The sequence below is a fragment of the Wyeomyia smithii genome, chromosome 2 (assembly GCF_029784165.1).
Source record: "Wyeomyia smithii strain HCP4-BCI-WySm-NY-G18 chromosome 2, ASM2978416v1, whole genome shotgun sequence".
Taxonomy (NCBI): Eukaryota; Metazoa; Arthropoda; class Insecta; order Diptera; family Culicidae; genus Wyeomyia; species Wyeomyia smithii.
In genome coordinates this window covers 188,188,383-188,206,755 of record NC_073695.1, presented here as the reverse complement: position 1 = coordinate 188,206,755, position 18,373 = coordinate 188,188,383, and the positions used below count along the sequence as shown (strand labels likewise).

Sequence of the window (18,373 nt, the reverse complement as noted above, 5' to 3'; positions counted from 1 at the left end):
ACAACACAAACACAGCTTTGACTTCAGTCGAACCACTATTATCGACCATAGCAACCGCACCCATATTCTACCATTCTTAGAAATGTGTCATATACACAACACGCCCAATACTGTCAACAAGCGAGTCGATCTCGATGGACTCAACACAGCTTACGCAGCTGTGCTGTCGAGTCTCATACCAAATACCAATGCACCAGCCAACTAGTTCCTTCTCTGTCCCTGTCTTTCGAATCTCACCACAAGTAACACAGATTTCCTACCCCCCCGAATCACAACTACTCCCCATAACGTTACCATCCGCCATCGCAATAGGTCCACAGCAAAGAGATTTGTAAGTTTGTTCAAAATATTTATAAGAGAAAAATTGTACCATAGACTTTTATGAACACCAATATTGTAGAATGTACCCCGAATCGCCCCAATTAATGTTGACGATAAGCTCTAAAAAGCATCCAGACAAGGAACGAACAAGAATTATGTAAGTCACAGACAACTCGACCACAGACAACTAGATAAACTCTTATCAATTGTTAACAAATTTAAGAATTAAAACAGACACTAATCGCTAATAAACACCAACAGTTTCCCCTGAAGATGTCACTGATCAGTGACGAAACGTCGGACAGTAAAAAACCAGATCGTTCTACTTATTCAAGACTGCTCAGCCGAAATTATAACCAAACATCGTTAAGTAAACTTAGTTAGTTACTCCTGAATTTTGTAAAACAAACCATTTTTCGCAACGCATCCATATCCATCTCAAAACATTAATCACTGCTCAATTATTCATCTCACGACGTCCCTATATTCATCACACTGTTAATCATGAATGAATCACATTATCATGAATGAACGTAGCCGCAGCCCATCGTAGTAGGTTACCTAGATATCCGCTGCAGTTGTTTACGTGCAAAATTGGTAACCTAGGTAATCACTGCAGTGCTGTCGATTTATGTCAATTATGTCGGAATAATTCAACATTTTCAGAATGATTTTTTTGTGTTAACAGAAACTGATTTGGCAACTCTTGATTTTCTTCAACGCAGTGAAATTAGTTTATGAAGTATGTCTAGACACGTTAGCAATGCTGTACAGATCTGGCGCATTCGCATTCATCCATTTGGTTTTGTCTGAAATGACAACAAATCAAACAACCTTACCGGTGTCACTTTTAGAATTCGTTATGTACTTTGCAGTTTTAACATACATAAGTAACGGGTGAATACTAAAAATTTGGATTTTTTTTTCTACTGCTGTCCGAATAAGATAGATGAAGTTAAAGAAAAACTGACTTGTTTCTCATGTTGATACATTCATTATGAACTAAGAAAAAATATTGAACATTTGAGAAAGGACCATTACCGGCCTTCCGACGAAGTTTTTTTTATAATGCCGGAGCAAGAGCATTGTACGGCCGCCACGTCGATATTTCTTATGCATCTCTTGATTATAACAATCAAATGCTTGCAGTTCGTTGATCTCCAGTTTTTTTTTTGCTCCGAAGAACTCAAAATCCCAAAAATATCTATTTTCATTTTATATCGCCCCCCCCCCCCTTCAAAAATCTTGAATATTGCAAGGTGAAGAAAAAAAAGCTCAAACCGTTTTGTTCATTTCATTGGTTTTCCGACAGTAAAATGCTTAATTTAGCAACAAACAAGTCAGGTGACAGCGAGAGTGTCGTCGAAAGGCAATCGAAATGAATACTAATAATAATAAAGTGTTATTTTTCAACATTTATTTGAGTGCAAGTTACAAACGTCATAACTTGCACACAAACTTTGATCAAAGATTTTTTTTTCGCCTCGGTGTTATTTATTTTTTGCCACCTCCATTGCTAACTTTGATAACCTTGGACACAAAAAGAATTCGAAATTTGTATCAGCCTAATGTAATGATATTTTATCTGACCAAAACACATACTTTTCATCGGTATGGTGTTTTGGAAGAAATGGAATCATAATTTTTTTGGCATACATTTCGATTAATCTTCACATATTACACAAAACAATTTTTAACGTAAGAGATTTGATTTTTTAGCTGCTCACAGATCCTACCTCAATTAACTATCTCCTTACACCCATTTAAAAAAAAATGCAGTTTTAAAGAAATTGGATATCACTGATGAAGCAATTCATAATTTGGAAACAATTTAGAGCGATAATTAGAAAAAAAATCACAAAGAATGTGTGTAAAGCTACCGCCCAAAAGCAGTTTTCTACTAGAGGAAGTGCCGCTGCACCAGCAAGCCCTGCCACTATCGCTGTTGATACCCGCTGCCACTACTGCTGCTATTCGCTGCCAATGCTGCTGCTGCTAAGTAATGACGTTGTACAGAACTAATATAACTAGTTTAGACAAAATAAGGCTCTAATATAGACCAAATAGTGCATTCTTGATTGACCAGGTCTATAATTCTGTCGACCGGGTTTAGGAAAGTAAGCATTAAGCGACGAGAGACCGAAACCTCATATGCTGCGTTGTATCAAGGATTGAAATGTTCAATAGTACAATAGTTCGATAGAAGATTTTTCAACCGATTGCTGCAAGAACGAAGGAAATCCATTAAAAACTATTCGACTTATTAGCATTTTAAATTGGACATATTTTTCACTTTTTTCCTGAGAGACGTAGCTATACGTCAAAATCACAGTGCCTCTACCATGTCACTTTTGAATAACATTAAAATATGATTGAACACGGTTTGGTTTTAAGTTTCTAGTATCTTACCGTTATGTTCAAAAATCTCTGTTAATAGTTCATATAAATTTTAACTCCCTCAACACCCTTGTACTGAAATGATACAAAGCTATTTCGATTTTTACACGGTTGAAAAAATTCACCGTGAGTTTGTCAAAACCGTGAAGTTAGCGAGATTATAAAAATTGGATTTTATATATTGAACTCAAATAAAATTTATGATATTTTGAGTAAAATGATGCATTCTCATAGTTTAATGGATGTAGTTCAGATACAAATGAATAAACAAAAAAAAATGTTCATGATATTTTTCTCCATAGCATAGTCACGAACTTTCACACAGCACTTTTCAATGCAATATCAATATGAAGCGTGAAAAAACGCGAACAAAACAAGCGTGAGAAAATAGAGCCTTAATTGGGTGAGTAGTGATAAAAACTGAAGACTGTTGATAAAATCGAAAAAATACTGTAATTTGATTCGAATTTCAGAGCCAAAATTATTTTACGTACATTCCAGCTGGTAGCATCTGTTTCTCCAAAAACTTTTCAATACTTACATTTTTTTGGTTATCATACATCAAATCGACGCGTTTTTTCTTTCAAAAATAAAGCGAAGCTATTCATAAAACTGAAACAAAATTTTTATTCCTCAGAAAGTTGACATATTTTTATAAATACGGACATGACTAAAGTGCTAAAATTCGCTAAACATTTAGAAAATAAAAACTTTGTACAGAATGAGAAGTCAGAAAACAAACAAAACACTAGAGGACTAAAGCAAAATGAATACAGCACACTTTACATGACAGTAGTGAGGATTGCTGGTTGAAGTACAGTCAATAAATAATAAAAGTAAGAAGTAACAACACTTAGTTAAATCATTCAAAACTAAACCTATTAATGCAGAGCTCTGCCGAGGCCCTGCAGCTAAAACAAATGCATTGTTGGACGGGATGAATCGCCCGTTAGGTGAAATCTCTGCGTTTTTTAGTCGCCTATGTAGTTGAGAACCGTTTGTGAGTATATGGGTAATTTGTACAATATCATCTGGCACCATCGGTTAAAACTGGCTGGCTATTTTGGAATGTGTAGTAAGTAACACCCCAACAAAGTTCTCTTTCTCTTTACTGGCTCTTACGTCCCTTACTAACTATATACTGTACGGAATAGGTGCTTCGTGTATTTTATTTCGGATGAATACATTCGATACTGGTTCTAACTATGACACAGCAACTTCAACTGGCCGTCGGTATAAAAGGGTTCAAAATACTACTTTTAAGTACTTTAAGGCAAAAGTGCACTCCTCCTTGGATGTTGTTTAAATGCGAGGACTACTTCTCTTTAACTGAATTTGGAGAACTCATCCAGAGGCAATTTGGCACTTTTTGTCGAATCTGGCTCTACCTAATCTTAGATAGCTAATAGTACAAATGATTCTAAAACAGCAAACAGTAAAACTTCAATCACATTTTGAAAAGTGTAGTTCAAGTTGCAACTAGGCACTTGTATCATCCAGAGAGCGATTTTGACCGCCCAAATGTCAAGTCCAGTGGAACGGGACGTGAAATGGTGGCTTCCAGTGATGGATGATCCCTTGAAGCGGCTGTTTCAACTGCAGAGGGTGACAACGAGCCCGGCCTGAGTGGGGACTCTGACGAACAGGACGATTTTGATTTCATCGACAGATCAATCGGTTCGTGCTGCTCATGATCGTGTTTCCCGGATGCGATCAACGCTAGCGATACTGGAGGAATGGTGAAAGGCATCGGAAAGTAGGGGGCGGCTTCCGACCGGAATGACCCGTGGTGTGAAAGAAAGGGTGACATCCGATCCAGCGCCGGTCGAAAGCTTTCGGTAGTGGTTATCGTTGAGGATGACGACGACGATGGGGTTCGGGTGATCTTGGGACTGATCTTGGTAAGCGTCACTTCGGGAACTTCAACCTTGGGAGAGACAGCGGCACGGATGCTGCCAGCGAAAGGATCTCTTAAGACGGGACTGTCTTCGGTGTCTGCTGAAGAGGCTCCCGAGTCACTGGGAGAACTGGGTCTTTTGATTTCTTTTTTCAGTGGTATGTTGTTATTGTTATTGTTGTTATTGTTATTGCAGAGATTCGAAAGAAAGTTGGCTGGTAGGAAACCGTTCGGTAGGAGTCCCGAGGTGTTGTTGTGTCCTATACTGTTGTTATTGTTGCTACTGCTGTTATTAAGGCTGCTTCCGGTATCGTTATTGTTGCTGGTCAGGCTATTGTTGTTATTATTACTGTTCTTTTGCGCCTGTTGCTCCTGCAGTAAACAATGAATTTTGAACCAATTCGATCGGCGTCCATATCGGGATCCGCTTTTGGACATTCCCACCACTAAGCACTTGCGAAGGCGACACGCCTTGCAGGCCGTTCGGTTTTTCTTGTTGATGACACATTCGCCGTTGTTTTTACATTCCGATATTGATGACAAATTGTTGTACGTGCGACCGAAGAATGACTGCAATGGAAAGAAGAGAAGAGAAGAAAGTTAGTACAATATCTTTGTGCTCGACACGGCAAAGTCCCCGTTATGAGCGGGCACGTATCGGATGTAATGTCACACGATTTAATGCTTATTCATAAATGCAAGCAAGATGAGATGAGCGTCACTGTCGTCAAAACTCGCGGTGCGAGAATAACAACAACAAGAACAACAACAAAACTGTAAGCAAGACGCTCCAAGGAGTGTCTGCCAATTTCGGGGTGAAACCAGTTCTACAAGTCAATTACCGTGCCTGCATATGGAATGGACGCAAATTGGACGCTTTGTTCCAGATGAGCAGCGTGAAATTACCGAAGATGTCTTAATAACGAGGTCAGCGGTTGAACTGCCTTGACAGCTCGAAACGAATAGTTTATTGCCGGCAAAAGTGGCAGTGTTAACGCGTACACAGTTCGCCTGCTAGGCTGTACGTACGTACAGTAATAATTACTATAGCGTCATGCACTAGGAGCTGCGGTAGATTCCGAAACAATGCGCTACATTTCACACTCAGCTCCGGAATCCGCAAACTCACCGCGCCTGCATGCCACCAACGACGAACCCAGCGCAGGCTGAGAAATTGAACAATCATCGCTAGTGTTATCCTGAAAGTGTGTCTATCTTATCTAAACTATTTTATCTCTAAAGCCAACTAATACAAGGCCGTCAGCAAACCCCAGCAATCGCTTTGTGATTAGAGTAAATTCTTGCCAACATCTCCATTATTACGCTATACTGAAAATAAAAGCAGCAAATCTATTCCCTGTGCGCCTTCAAGAACTGGCAAAAATGATAAATCTATCTGCGATATCAGCTGTCCATCCATCAGTAGATCCAAGCGACCTTCCAAACCGAGCAGCAGCAGCAACAGCAGCAGATCAGTAGCGATAGACGACCGAACGCTCGTTCAGTAGCACACAGCAGGAAAGTGCAGATCGACTTATTTATTGACCACTTCATCAAGTAAACTGAACGATCGGCGGTGAAATCCCTTGCCTTGGCTACTGCAGCTGTTGTCAATGGCTGGACAGCTAGAGGATCGCCACGCCTCGAGACCCATTATTCTCGCCACCCTTTGCGAAGAATGCTTGCTGACCCCCGAGGACGATAATCACGAATCGCGCAACCGGCTGATGCATCGTGGGGGTTATCGAGATCTGCGATACTAAACCGGCGGGAGGTTTGTTTTATATGCACACAACCATTTGCAGCCTCATCATCAGCATCTACGGCATCATCTTGATCATCACCACCATCATCGTCATCGATATTATCGACCACAACAACCAGAGCACTGTACCTAATTAATTCCCTTCACTGCAGTACTTGCTACTGGCCTCCGGGTCGGTTGTTGTAAATAGAAACTAAAGAGTTAGTGATAATGTTAATGGAACTATCAATCAAGTGTGGTGCATTTTGCACCGCGCAAGGTCGTCGTCATGAGAAATCCTTAAATGGAACGTCGATTCAAATGTACTTCGAGAAGGTTTTTTTTCTTTGTTATAAAACTTAAACAAACGTAATGAAACATTGATTATACTCTAAATTCTCTTATACCTATAACTTTTTCACAAGCGTTTTGATCCTGGAATTTGGAAATTGTACTTCGAAATTTGTTTTCCGTTGTTTCTAATTGGATTCAATGACTACCTCGTTTCTAGACTTATGTACTGAAAAAAACCTGAATTAATCCACCTAGCAGTGCAAAAATCTTTGTTATACTATCTATTACTACACATAAACTTATAATGCCAGTAAACCATAAATCATTCGAAATCAAATTTAAAAGATAGTTTTCCAGAGGATGAACCAAATACGATCATTTATATTTAAATTTATTTATATTTATTGAATTAATTTCAACAAACTCAAGGTCTAAATGAAATATTAAAGCTATGTGGCTGGGAAAAACCACTTTGAGTAGAAATTGATTCAAAGTGGCATAAAAACCCAGCATCTTTCCCATAAAACATATATAAATAACATAATAAAAATAAAATACAAACACAAATACACCATTCACATTTAAAAGTTCAAATCCAGACGATGGTTATAAACTCTGGCCATGTGTGGTACTGGTTCATGCGAGCCGTAGTTAGTACGATGAGTCCCAAAACGCAGCAGCTGTTGATGTCGTTGAGGTCGGGCTGGACAGTGCAAGCTAAGCGACGAAAGTATTTCAGGGCAGTCATAAACACTCAGCAGAATTTTGTTGGTAATATTAGCGATGAGATCCTGCCGTCGTTGAAAGAGCGGTGTGAGATCAACTAATGAACAGAGTTCCTCATACGGTGGCAAGTTTCCTGGATTCTTCCACGGTAACGAACGACAAATACGATGGACGAAGCGTTTTTGAATACACTCAATGCGACTGGACCAAAATTCGAAGTGTGGATCCCAACGGCCCTTTTGAGCACTTTTATACCTTTGGTTTTTGCAGTGATTGCTATACCTTTCTAGGAGAAAGGCAAAAAGTGAAATGATAGAAATGACTTTTAATTTCAACTTCAATCCCGAGCAAGGCCGCAAACATTGAAATAGTACAATATTAAATTTAAATGATGTTGAGGCCACATATTTTGATCGTAGCTATAGTTTTAAACGGTCTGCGGGTTTCGTTTCTTTCTATAACTTTCAAACCACATGTTTAAACATTATGAAATTCATTGTTTAAGGGTTTGAAAGCCCATTTATTTGAATTCAACTATGTTCATTGCTTCTGAGATTTAAGAGCGTTTTTCACATTCTAACGCAGCGCCAAAACTAAAAGTTTGATTACAATGAAATTCAATAGCAACCCAAGCGGCAAATAGACCCTTCATTTGACACCAAGATAGAAAGAAAAAGACATTCGGCCAATTCAATCATTTTTCTACCTTTTAATTACCCAGTGATCGTTAGAAGAGTGTCAATATGTTTACTTTCATTATGTGATTTCACATTTTTATGAACAACGGACACAGTTACAATCCGATTGCAATGAAATTCAATAGCAACCTATGGGGTAACTAGACCTTTCATTTGACACTAACTTTGTGAAAATCGGTTCAGCCATCACTGAGAAAAATGAGTGCGTTTAAAAAACCTCATGCTAACTTTTCTTTACATAACTTTTGAACCATATGCCCAATCATAACGAAATTCAAAAGTTAAGGGTTCTGGGGACAGCCCAATCATTTCAAATCTTCATTGAAATCGGTTGTGTGGTTTCTGAGATATTGATGTTTCGTGATTTTTACATTTTGATACACAACCTCTAAACTAAAAATCCGTTTACAATGAAATTCAATAGCAACCTATGGCGCAACTAGGCCTTTCATTTGCAATTAATTTTATGAAAATCGGTCCAGCCATCTCTGAGAAAAGTGAGTGAGAAAAAATAGGTGCACATACACACACACACACACACACACACATACACACATACACACATACACACATACACACATGCATACAGAAAATGCTCAGTTCGTCAAAAGAAGCCGAGTGGTATATGACATTCGGCCAATGGGACCACTTTTATACCTTTGGTTTTTCCAGTGATTGCTATACCTTTCTAGGAGAAAGGCAAAACATAATGATTGTAGATTATGAATTGGCATCGAATATTCCCTACGAATTGCAGCAAAGTTCTACAAACTTGCTCTCAAGAAATTATAGTTCAGCATTAGGGGCCATCCACGTACCACGTGGACAGATTTTAAACGATTTGGTTGAGCTATTAAAAACAAAAGGTTCATTACCTTACACCAGTTAGAAGGCAACACACAGAGTATAAAACACACAGATGTCTTTTGCTCTTAGTTTCTTTTAAGAAATGCATAGCGGTTGAAAAAGAGAGAGCGAGAGAAAAGGAGATGAAAAAAAAAGAAAGATCGAGAGAGAAATTATCCAAAATGTAAAATACCTTATGTTAAAACATTCTGATTTACATATTCTAACATTCAAGCAACTGATGAAAAAAACTCGCTCAGTATAATTTTTAGCTTCCATTTGCAATTGTATACACCAAAATCGGATAGTGCGTTCTGTAAGAAAGGTGGGATTTTTTCTTGTTTTTCTTTGTTCGATTTTGATATACCACACAGATAAACAACATATTTACACCTAGAATTGTACATACACACATACACATATATACAACCAGTGTTCATTTAGTTAAACTGAGTCGATTGGTATACAACACTTGTTCCTCAACAGATTCATTTTGTGTTTAAAGTTGAATATCATATGTAAAAAAAGACTCTTCGATCAATATCTCGAAATCTGAGCCACTAATCCAAAATCCACTCGGTAGCATTCTGGGGGACCACAGTAGCTTTCGTTTGCGTATAAGATCATCAAAATCGGATATTGCGTTCTATAAGAAAGGTGCGTTGGTATTTTGCGGCACATACATACAGACAACATACATACACACACACATACACACACACACACACACACACACACACACACACGATCAGACATTGCTCAGTTCTTCGAGCTGAGTCGAATGGTATATACGGTTCGGCCCCCGGGTCTTGGATCTATTTTGCGTTTTTCGACCGATTTTATAACCTTTGTTTAGTATAACAAAGGTAAAAACTGTATTCTTCCAAAATAATTAAAAACAAATTTCGCTTCAGTTGATGCAGCTTCTAAAAGTTTCTAAATGACATCCTTTTAACATGGTTAAATTTAATAAAATTATAAAATGCTATTTTATGTCAACAAGTTGAAATTTTCATTCACTTTTAAAATATTTAGGAGGGTGGTATTCAAGACACGACCGCATGACGTTGACAACCGTATTCTTATATTCCATTATAACAAATAGTAGGGGGAATTGCAACGCTTCTATTACAAAACTTCGAGGCACCAAAAGGTACCAGTTGCCGATTATTCTTGTTTACTGGTTAGTCCGTCCAGAATTCCAGACATTTCAGTATTTTGTAGTAGCCATGTACTACTTACAGCCACCAGCATTACGGGTGAAATCGGCCCGAGGTGGCCGGTACAATTTTGTCTTTCCTCCTTTCAGTTGCTAACACCTAGCGTCCGTATGTAACCGGTACGGTTTAGTAATGAAACTGATGGGGTTTGATTGATCGATTTCTTCTGAAGGGACTTTAACCCCAAACGGTCATTTGTCCCTCTGCTTTGCTTGAGGAGAAACAGTCTCTTATATAGCCCAAAGACATACGCTGGATGATGGTGGCTTCTCAAACCTGGCGGTGCCACACGCACTACAGACATGCATACACGCCATAAACATACACACACGCTATATAGCAAGCCACACACGCTAGCCACACACCTTATATATGAGGGACAGACGCTACAGATATTAACACACGTTATGTGCACACACCCTATATATACATACGCTGGATGATGGTGGCATCTCAAACCACCTGGCGGTGCGAGTCTCTTTCAGTTTCGGGTTGTATTCACCCAACGATATCTGAATCGGATTACCGCTGGTGGGGTCCAGCTCAGATCGAAGGGAAGCCGAACTGAAAGAGGTAAGAACTGCAGCCAACCACTACCACCGCCGCTGTTGCCCACTGCTGATTCACTTCGCCTACTGCCATCGGTGTTGATGTCCGCTGCTGCTGCCTGCTGCTAGTAAACTTAACTGATGGGGTAAAATGTTTGTACGGTACCTTTATACCAAGGCTTCGTCAGTTAGTTAGAAAGAAGGAGGGGCTAAGTAGCTAATGAAATGACAAGGAACGTAAATAAGCATCGGAAACAGAAAGTGACAACAACAATAACAGCAAAGTCAGATCGATTGTATTCGTTAGTTGGGAAGAGAGGTAGTGATTGGCTGCGCGGTATGATTTAGAAAATCGATATTAATTACCAATTTTTCAATAGTGTATCTCAAACAATAGTTTGTTTTTGTTACATAAATCAAACCGTAAAAGAATTTCTGATCGATTGATGCCAAAACCTCGAATATCTGATTATAAATGACTGAAAAATAAGCGCTCAAAACCTGACCACTTTTCCCTGGTTGAATTACTAGATTTTAAAATTCAGGTGCCTAACTTCGATATAGACGTTAGTCAACGTCAAAAGAAAATTTTTGAAAGTACTGCTGTTCGTAGTACTATGTCACTAAAATTCAGATCATCATGACAACAAGCACAGTATGTTTTAAAATCTGTTGCAATCAATTACCAAAACGTATATAACTGATACTAGCTGACCCAGCAAACTTCGTGTCGCCAATTTTTTTAATGTAAATAATTTTAAACACTCTAAATTGTTTCCACATACTGCCAGAAACTTTGCGGTTTATTTATAGTCTGCAAACGCATGGCCAATGTGATATTGAATACGTTCCAATTCAAAAAACAAATTGTTTGAAACTACTGGTTTTATCGGAATGAGAACATCCTCGTCATAAGATTTGTCTTAAGGTATCGTTGCTTGTAATACGTTGGTTTTAAAATGTTTCACGACAAATTTTGTTTCATTACATATTCTGTTGGTTCAGGTTTCGAAGCATGATCCGTTAGATAGTTGGCTTAAGGGCCATTCACATTTAACGTGGACACCTCCCCTCCCCGTGGAGAACTGACCATATAAATTCAAAAAGTTTCATATAGACCGTGAATATTACACAGACCTCCCCCTTCCCCCCCTATCGACTATTATTTTGCTTTGTGAAATACAATAAAACTATGCCAAAACCGGTTTCGTAGAATCACCGTTTTGAGCTCAGTTTTTGTCCGATTAAGGATCTGTTTTTTTAAAGATGGGTAAAAAGATGCTTATATGTGGACAAACTCTTAGAATATTGATAATTGGTCTTAAAACAAAATGGCGTCGAAAAAACATCGGAAATTTCCAGTTTCTCAAAAATTCAAAATGGCGCCATTATTGCCCTCTTAAGTTGAAATATGTTCAAACTCCGGGAAATTTATTTTCGCATCAAACTTCATCGAAAAATCATACATAGAAGCCAAGGCAAGAAAATTGTTTCACTGTGTCATTAGTTCGAATTTCGTTTATGAATTTTTTTTTTAAATATATACCTTATTATTGTTATCAGGGTTGATATTTGTTGACACTCTTGAGTGAAATTGAAAAAAAAGCATCCATAAACGTTATTTTTTTACAATCCTTTCAGAGTTCTCCCTTCCCGCTTTTTGCATGGAAGTGCACTGTCAAAACACCTCATTATATTTCATGCGATGGAAGCATGACAACAAAATCAGTTTATCAGTTAACGAAGATTGTCAAGGCATCGGTCAGTGTCAGTGAAAAAGTGTTTCGGTGAGATTCATTTTGGTTGAGTGGACTGTTTGTTTTTCTTTTTCGCTTTGAAGTGAAGATCATTTGGTTGGATTTTTCGTCAAATTTTATTCCGTAACCGTGAACGATGCGCGCGATCTATTTCATCGGAGTATAACAGCACGTTACTAGGACGAAAATCTAGTGTATCTGAAAGAGTGCTGCGATCATTTGAAGTGAAAATTGAAAATGATTGGCTGTAATTTTCGAAGAATTTTGCTGGGGAAAATGACTTTTATCAGCACTGATTGTTATGATTGACTATAGTATATCAGAATGTGTATGTGAATTACTTCCTGTCTAACACTAAGAAAAACCTCTCTGAATATAATATGGTGGCCCTGAAAGGATTCAGAATGGCAATAGATTTATTTGGTTTCTGTACATCATCTCGATTGAGAAAACACTAATATTGGGTGGCAGTGGTACAAATTGTCGACACTGCAAACGAAATTGACGAAAACCGCATTTTCACTGTCTCAAGTTGAAATAACCCCAGGCGGCAGCGGTGTCAATTATCAATGAAAGTCCGATCATCGAAAGAAATGAGATGTCTGATTTGATATCAAAATTATTTGATTTGAGCTAGTTCATTGCATGAAGTAGATTGACTATATAAGCATCTACATTCTCAACCGCATAAACATAGCTAGAGCAACACAGCGTGCTCACAAAAATGCTGCTATCACCGTCAACTGACTGGACCTTGAAGTATCTTTCATTCTTAGCTCGTTCTTTGAAAATTGAAATTCGAAGATTTCAATTTCTACTGAAAATCATTTCATGACAGTGACGGTTTGCAGCACATTTGGGGGGTATTCGGTCATTTTAGGCTGTTTTCCAGAAACCGAAAGTTGACATCTTAGATTTTAAAATGCTATTTGACGTCAATTTCTGACCTCTGGGTATCATTCTGTTTCCGAAAATATCAATATTGGGTGGTATTTAGCCATTTTGGGTTGTTCTCCAGAAACCAAAAGTCGCCATTTTAGAAATCAAAATGATGTCCGGGTTCAATTTGTGGATTGTCCCGATTTCCGTGTTTCGGTCGTATTCGGTCGTTTTATGCCATTTTCCAGAAACCGGAAGTCAACATCTTGGAATCCCAAATGGCATATGGCGTCAATTTATGACTTCTGGACATCATTCTTGTTCGGAAAATATCGAAATTGGGTGGTATTCTTTTTCGATAACTAACTCTTTTTTTCTGATTGATGGTTTGTAATCTTGAAAAGAACCGTTGTTTAAATGATTTTAGCGTCATTCGAAAATAATGTTGAAGGTTGCTGGAACTCAATCGTCGAAACAAAACTGAAACTGCTACACGCTCGTAAAAATTTTATGTCAAATTTTAAATTTTAATTAGAGGCAATCACTCATTTTTACTGCTTCAATTGAAAATTTGTGGTCAGTTGGATTTAACTTTCACAAAGCTGGGACACACACACATATTGCTTAATTGAACAAACAGCAATATCGCAAATTAGCCTGGAGGACTAATAGCGATCTGGATCAACTAGATTAGATTCGAGAATTCGTTATCGATATTGTTTTAGGCACACTTTGCATGTTGTAGGATAAGTACAACGATACACCGTACCCCAGTGCTGAGTCGAGAAAATTTCCAGCTCGAAAAGATCCTCAACCTGATCGGGAATCGAACTCGACATCACAACCGTGTGTGGAATAGCTAGCCGACCGACAGCGCTAACCAGAGAACCACAGGGACCACAGGAATTGAACTATGCCTTTTTTCGTCTTCTTCGGGAGAATCACAGCTCGGATATTCGGCAGAACATCTCCCTGGGCATTACGCAGCAGACGATGTATTCGACTTTCTGGGAATGAAACCCAATACAAGTTGAACGGGGCTTTATCTTTCCCTTGACTTAACTTCCTTTACCACGTCCAGATACTGTAACTTGCGAATTTGTTTTGGAATAGTGATGAAAATACCGTATGATTGTTCTAAATACACACATATAAAACTAACACAAATGCCAAGGCAACACGACGTAGGTGGTAGAATGAAAAAAATCGAAAAATGGGACGGACTGCGCTGCACACTGTTTTGTAAATATACATACGAACCTTGTACGCGTAGTACATAAGTTTTTCGCCAGCTGTATAACCGTTTACAAGCATAAGTGGACAATTTTCGTAACGCTCTTGTTGTTTTCAGTTTTTCAATTTGTGCCCCTATTCCAAAATGTTACCAAAAGACGTAGTTCTACACACATTTTGTTGAAAATACTAGCTAACATTTAACGAAAGGCAAGTAATCCATGAATGAGACTAATTGGTCGGTTTTAACTTACACCGAACCAAGTGACATTTTGATCATTTCGAGAAAAACGAGTTTGAAGTTTGTTGCTCTGTAAATTTTGAAGTTTTCAATATTTTTGAGCAGTTTTGATGTTATAAGTTGAAGTAACTCTCTAACTGTATCATGCATTGTGACAAATGAAAAAAGGAAGGCCGTGAGCTCAAAAAGGACAGGTTTGTAACTGATTTAATGTACTTGGTCCACTCTGATTGAATCAAAGAAGAATCATTAATGACTTGCTCCATTATGACTGAACAATTGAACAAATAATTTTAGTCCATTGATCGTCGAACAGTCAAGAAGTTTTTAATCTACATGGTTAGCTTCTGCGACATCAACAATTATTGAAAATAGTTTGAATAAACTTTAAACTATGTTTGTTTCACCAAATCAATGGTAGGAGCAGAATGTTTTAATGGAACAAAAATATGGTTAATTCACTCAATTAAGTTATTCGTAATCATCCACTTTCCCTGCAACTTTGGGCAAAATTTCCGTAGAATTGATAATGGACTGGATGGTTTCCTCGTGTTTTGGTTCTGGAATTTCTGTCACGTTTGAATGTAGTGCTTCAAGGACAGCTTCATGAAAAGTTGGCACAGGCTCTCCATTATTGATTAGAAAATAATATTGAATAGATATTTACAACATGCTTTACACACTTAAATGTCAATCGAGTCAGCTTCTTCTTGTATTAATATGAAAGGTCTTCTCCAAACAATCGCTTGTGTTGCCTTTAGCTTCGTAATTTCATTACGGGCATAAATCTAATTAGCTAGCATAAAACAGTAACAAACATACACTTACCACTTATTTCAACCTCCTGAGGCAATAATTCATTGGTAAAATCATCAAGTTACAAGTCAGTATTACTACTGTAACTTGAACTTCTTTCTGAAATTGTGGAATGTTGTGTTACCCACACAAATGACTAACGTTTCTCATTTACGTGTTGAGGGGTTATATACCTTTTTGGTCGAGAAAAATGAGAGAAGTTTGAATCTATTTTTAAGTTCATAGCACCATTTTTATTGCATCAAAGTGATATTTTTCTGAAACAACAGTTTATCAACAACAACAAAATACATTTGATTTTGAGATATACCAATTATTACTAAAGTAATGGCCGTTTCCCCGAAACGCTCTTCATTTGCAGAGGCTTGCGGTGATCCTGATAGAGACTCAGCGGGTCAACCGAAATCAAAAAACTCATATTATTTCATTAGTTTAGAAGTATGCCGGGTCCTTGAACGATCGCTTTTATGAGTATTTTGTTTTCAGTGCAAATGGGAACGTTTTTCCCAAAAAATGCACGTTTTGAGCGATAAAAATTGCAATAAAAATTTTTTTGCGGCAAAATGTAACTGTATGTTTCGAAAAGCGATCGTTCAAGGACCGGCGAATTCAATAACGAAAATTAAATAAAAAAGGTGAAGGAAATCGGTTCAGTAGTTTTTCCGCAATCAGGATCACGGCAAAGTCATTTTTCGGAAATCACTATTCCGAGATAATCGCGTGTAAAGTTTCAAGTTTAGCTTATGCGGCCGTGGCGAGGCGCGCTGCAAATCGCTCTAACTTTCTTCCTATTGCTCAGATCTATAAGAAAATTTGTGAAAATGTTGTCAAGATGTTGTATTTGAAGATAATACAATAAATTTTTTTTCGGTTTTTTGAAAATTAAAAAGGTATATAACCACTTAAATAAGAAAGGACCATGTACATTTTCCTCATTTACTGGTATAGTATACTTTTTTGACTAACGGGCAAGATAAGTTGCCTGATAGGTTGCCAGATAAGTTGCCTGATAGTGTTGAAATTTATTTGTGTTGACTTCAAACCGATGCTGTTAATTCCAATGACTTCAACTTTTTTCTGGTTAACACATGGTTCACTTTGTCTGCACACTATAAGGCATGATATCAGGTCATGTTAGTGACAGCAATAAACGGTCCAGAAACAAATTCAAAACCACGGCAGTGCGTGAAACTTTACAGATTCCGATGAGGGGTGAGTGAAAGAGTTCTCTGATACAAAGAAATCCGGAAAAACGCTTGAAAATTCTTCCGTTCGTTCGCTTTTATCAATAGCGACCGAAGGCAGTCTCCTTGAAAATGAACACTTGGTCCATTCTGACTGAACACTGTAATCGCTTTTCATTGGTCATGGAGACAAAAATCATGCTGTTATTTCTGCTGTTTAAGAAATAAATAAAATCTGATTGTTGTGTGATGTAGCTTAAGAAAATCTTTATCCAATACTATCGTTAACTCGTTTTTTCGAATTTTGCGACTTGGTCCGGTCTGACTTAACACCGACCAATTGTTCCTACGAATAAGAACTAAGCACGAAAACCTAGACGACTATTCTATTCGAAAGGCTGAGGTGAAATTTAATTCGCCAATAATTGATGAAAATCTTCAGTTTCTTATTCATTTGAAAAATGTTCGCAGATGTCAATATCAACGTTCCCGTGAGCCGGTTTTTAGTCTATTTATAAGGATTCACAGAAATAGATTGTACATCAGGGTGGGGAAAAGTGATCAATTTTCCAGAATTAGGTTTTTTTGGTTCCATTTGGGGCCCTTAACAATCCTAAACTTACCGGAGGCCGATTAGTTTTGTCTCCGCTTGATGCATTGCATTTCAAATTTTTTGAAAATTTGTATGGGAAAACCCACTTTTTTGCATTTCCCTTTCGAGCGAGCACAGCAATGCATTATCAATGCACTACACTACCTAAAAGTATAGTATTTTAGATGCTTAACAACTTTGCCGAAGACACTGAAGAGCTAGGATGTCCTGAAAAAATGCTAAAACCGTTCAAAGTTGAGTATGTCGAATCAAATGCTGAAAATATTTTTTTGCCGACACTGACAGTGTACCGGCGTCGGTAGGATTTTTATCAGAAGTAACCTGTCGTATCGAGTTTATGCACTAAGCTAGACAAATTAAACAAATTTAGGTCAATATTTAGGGCGCAAGTAGGATCCACAACATGTTGCAGAGGTCAATTAGGATAGAAATCTGATTGACGGCTGTACACTGGTAGTGTTGGCAGGAAACATGATTTTTACATTTAGTTCGACGTACTCAACTTTATACAGCTATAGCATTTTTATGGACATCGTAGCTCCTTAGTGTCTTCGGCAAAGTTGTTAAGCATAAAAAAACTACCTTTTGAAGTTTTAAAACGTATGGTTTAAGCCTTTCTGAGCTCTAGAGAGCAAAATGCAAAATAGTGGGTTTCCCTATACAAATTTCCATGCAAATACGAAATGCAATGCGCCAAGTGGAGACAAAACTAATCGACTTACGATAAAATTAGGATTGTTTGGGGCCCCTAATAAAACCAAGAAAACTTGGTTCTGGCTTTGTGTTATCAAGTTTCATTTTTTCCATATAACGACCCTATTGTAAATAGATTGACTAGAAACTATAATTTTGAGACTATCCAATGAACAATTGAAGATGAAGCCACTCATCTATATAACTAAAGTTCCCAGAGTTTTTTGCCTGCAGAAATAATTGAAACTGACTTGAATAAGATTAAA

At 37.8% G+C, this 18,373-nt stretch overlaps 1 protein-coding gene across 1 annotated transcript in view; it reads right to left on the bottom strand.

Annotated features, from left to right (window-relative positions):
* Positions 1-3,325: 3,325 nt before the first annotated feature.
* The window catches only part of LOC129724757 (protein embryonic gonad-like), a 287,918-nt gene continuing 272,870 nt past the window's right edge, over positions 3,326-18,373 (bottom strand). Inside the window, exon 3 of the mRNA XM_055679905.1 lies at positions 3,326-5,185. Within this exon, the coding sequence (XP_055535880.1) occupies positions 4,211-5,185 (975 nt within the window). The 3' untranslated portion in view covers positions 3,326-4,210. The remainder of the gene's footprint in view (positions 5,186-18,373) is intronic.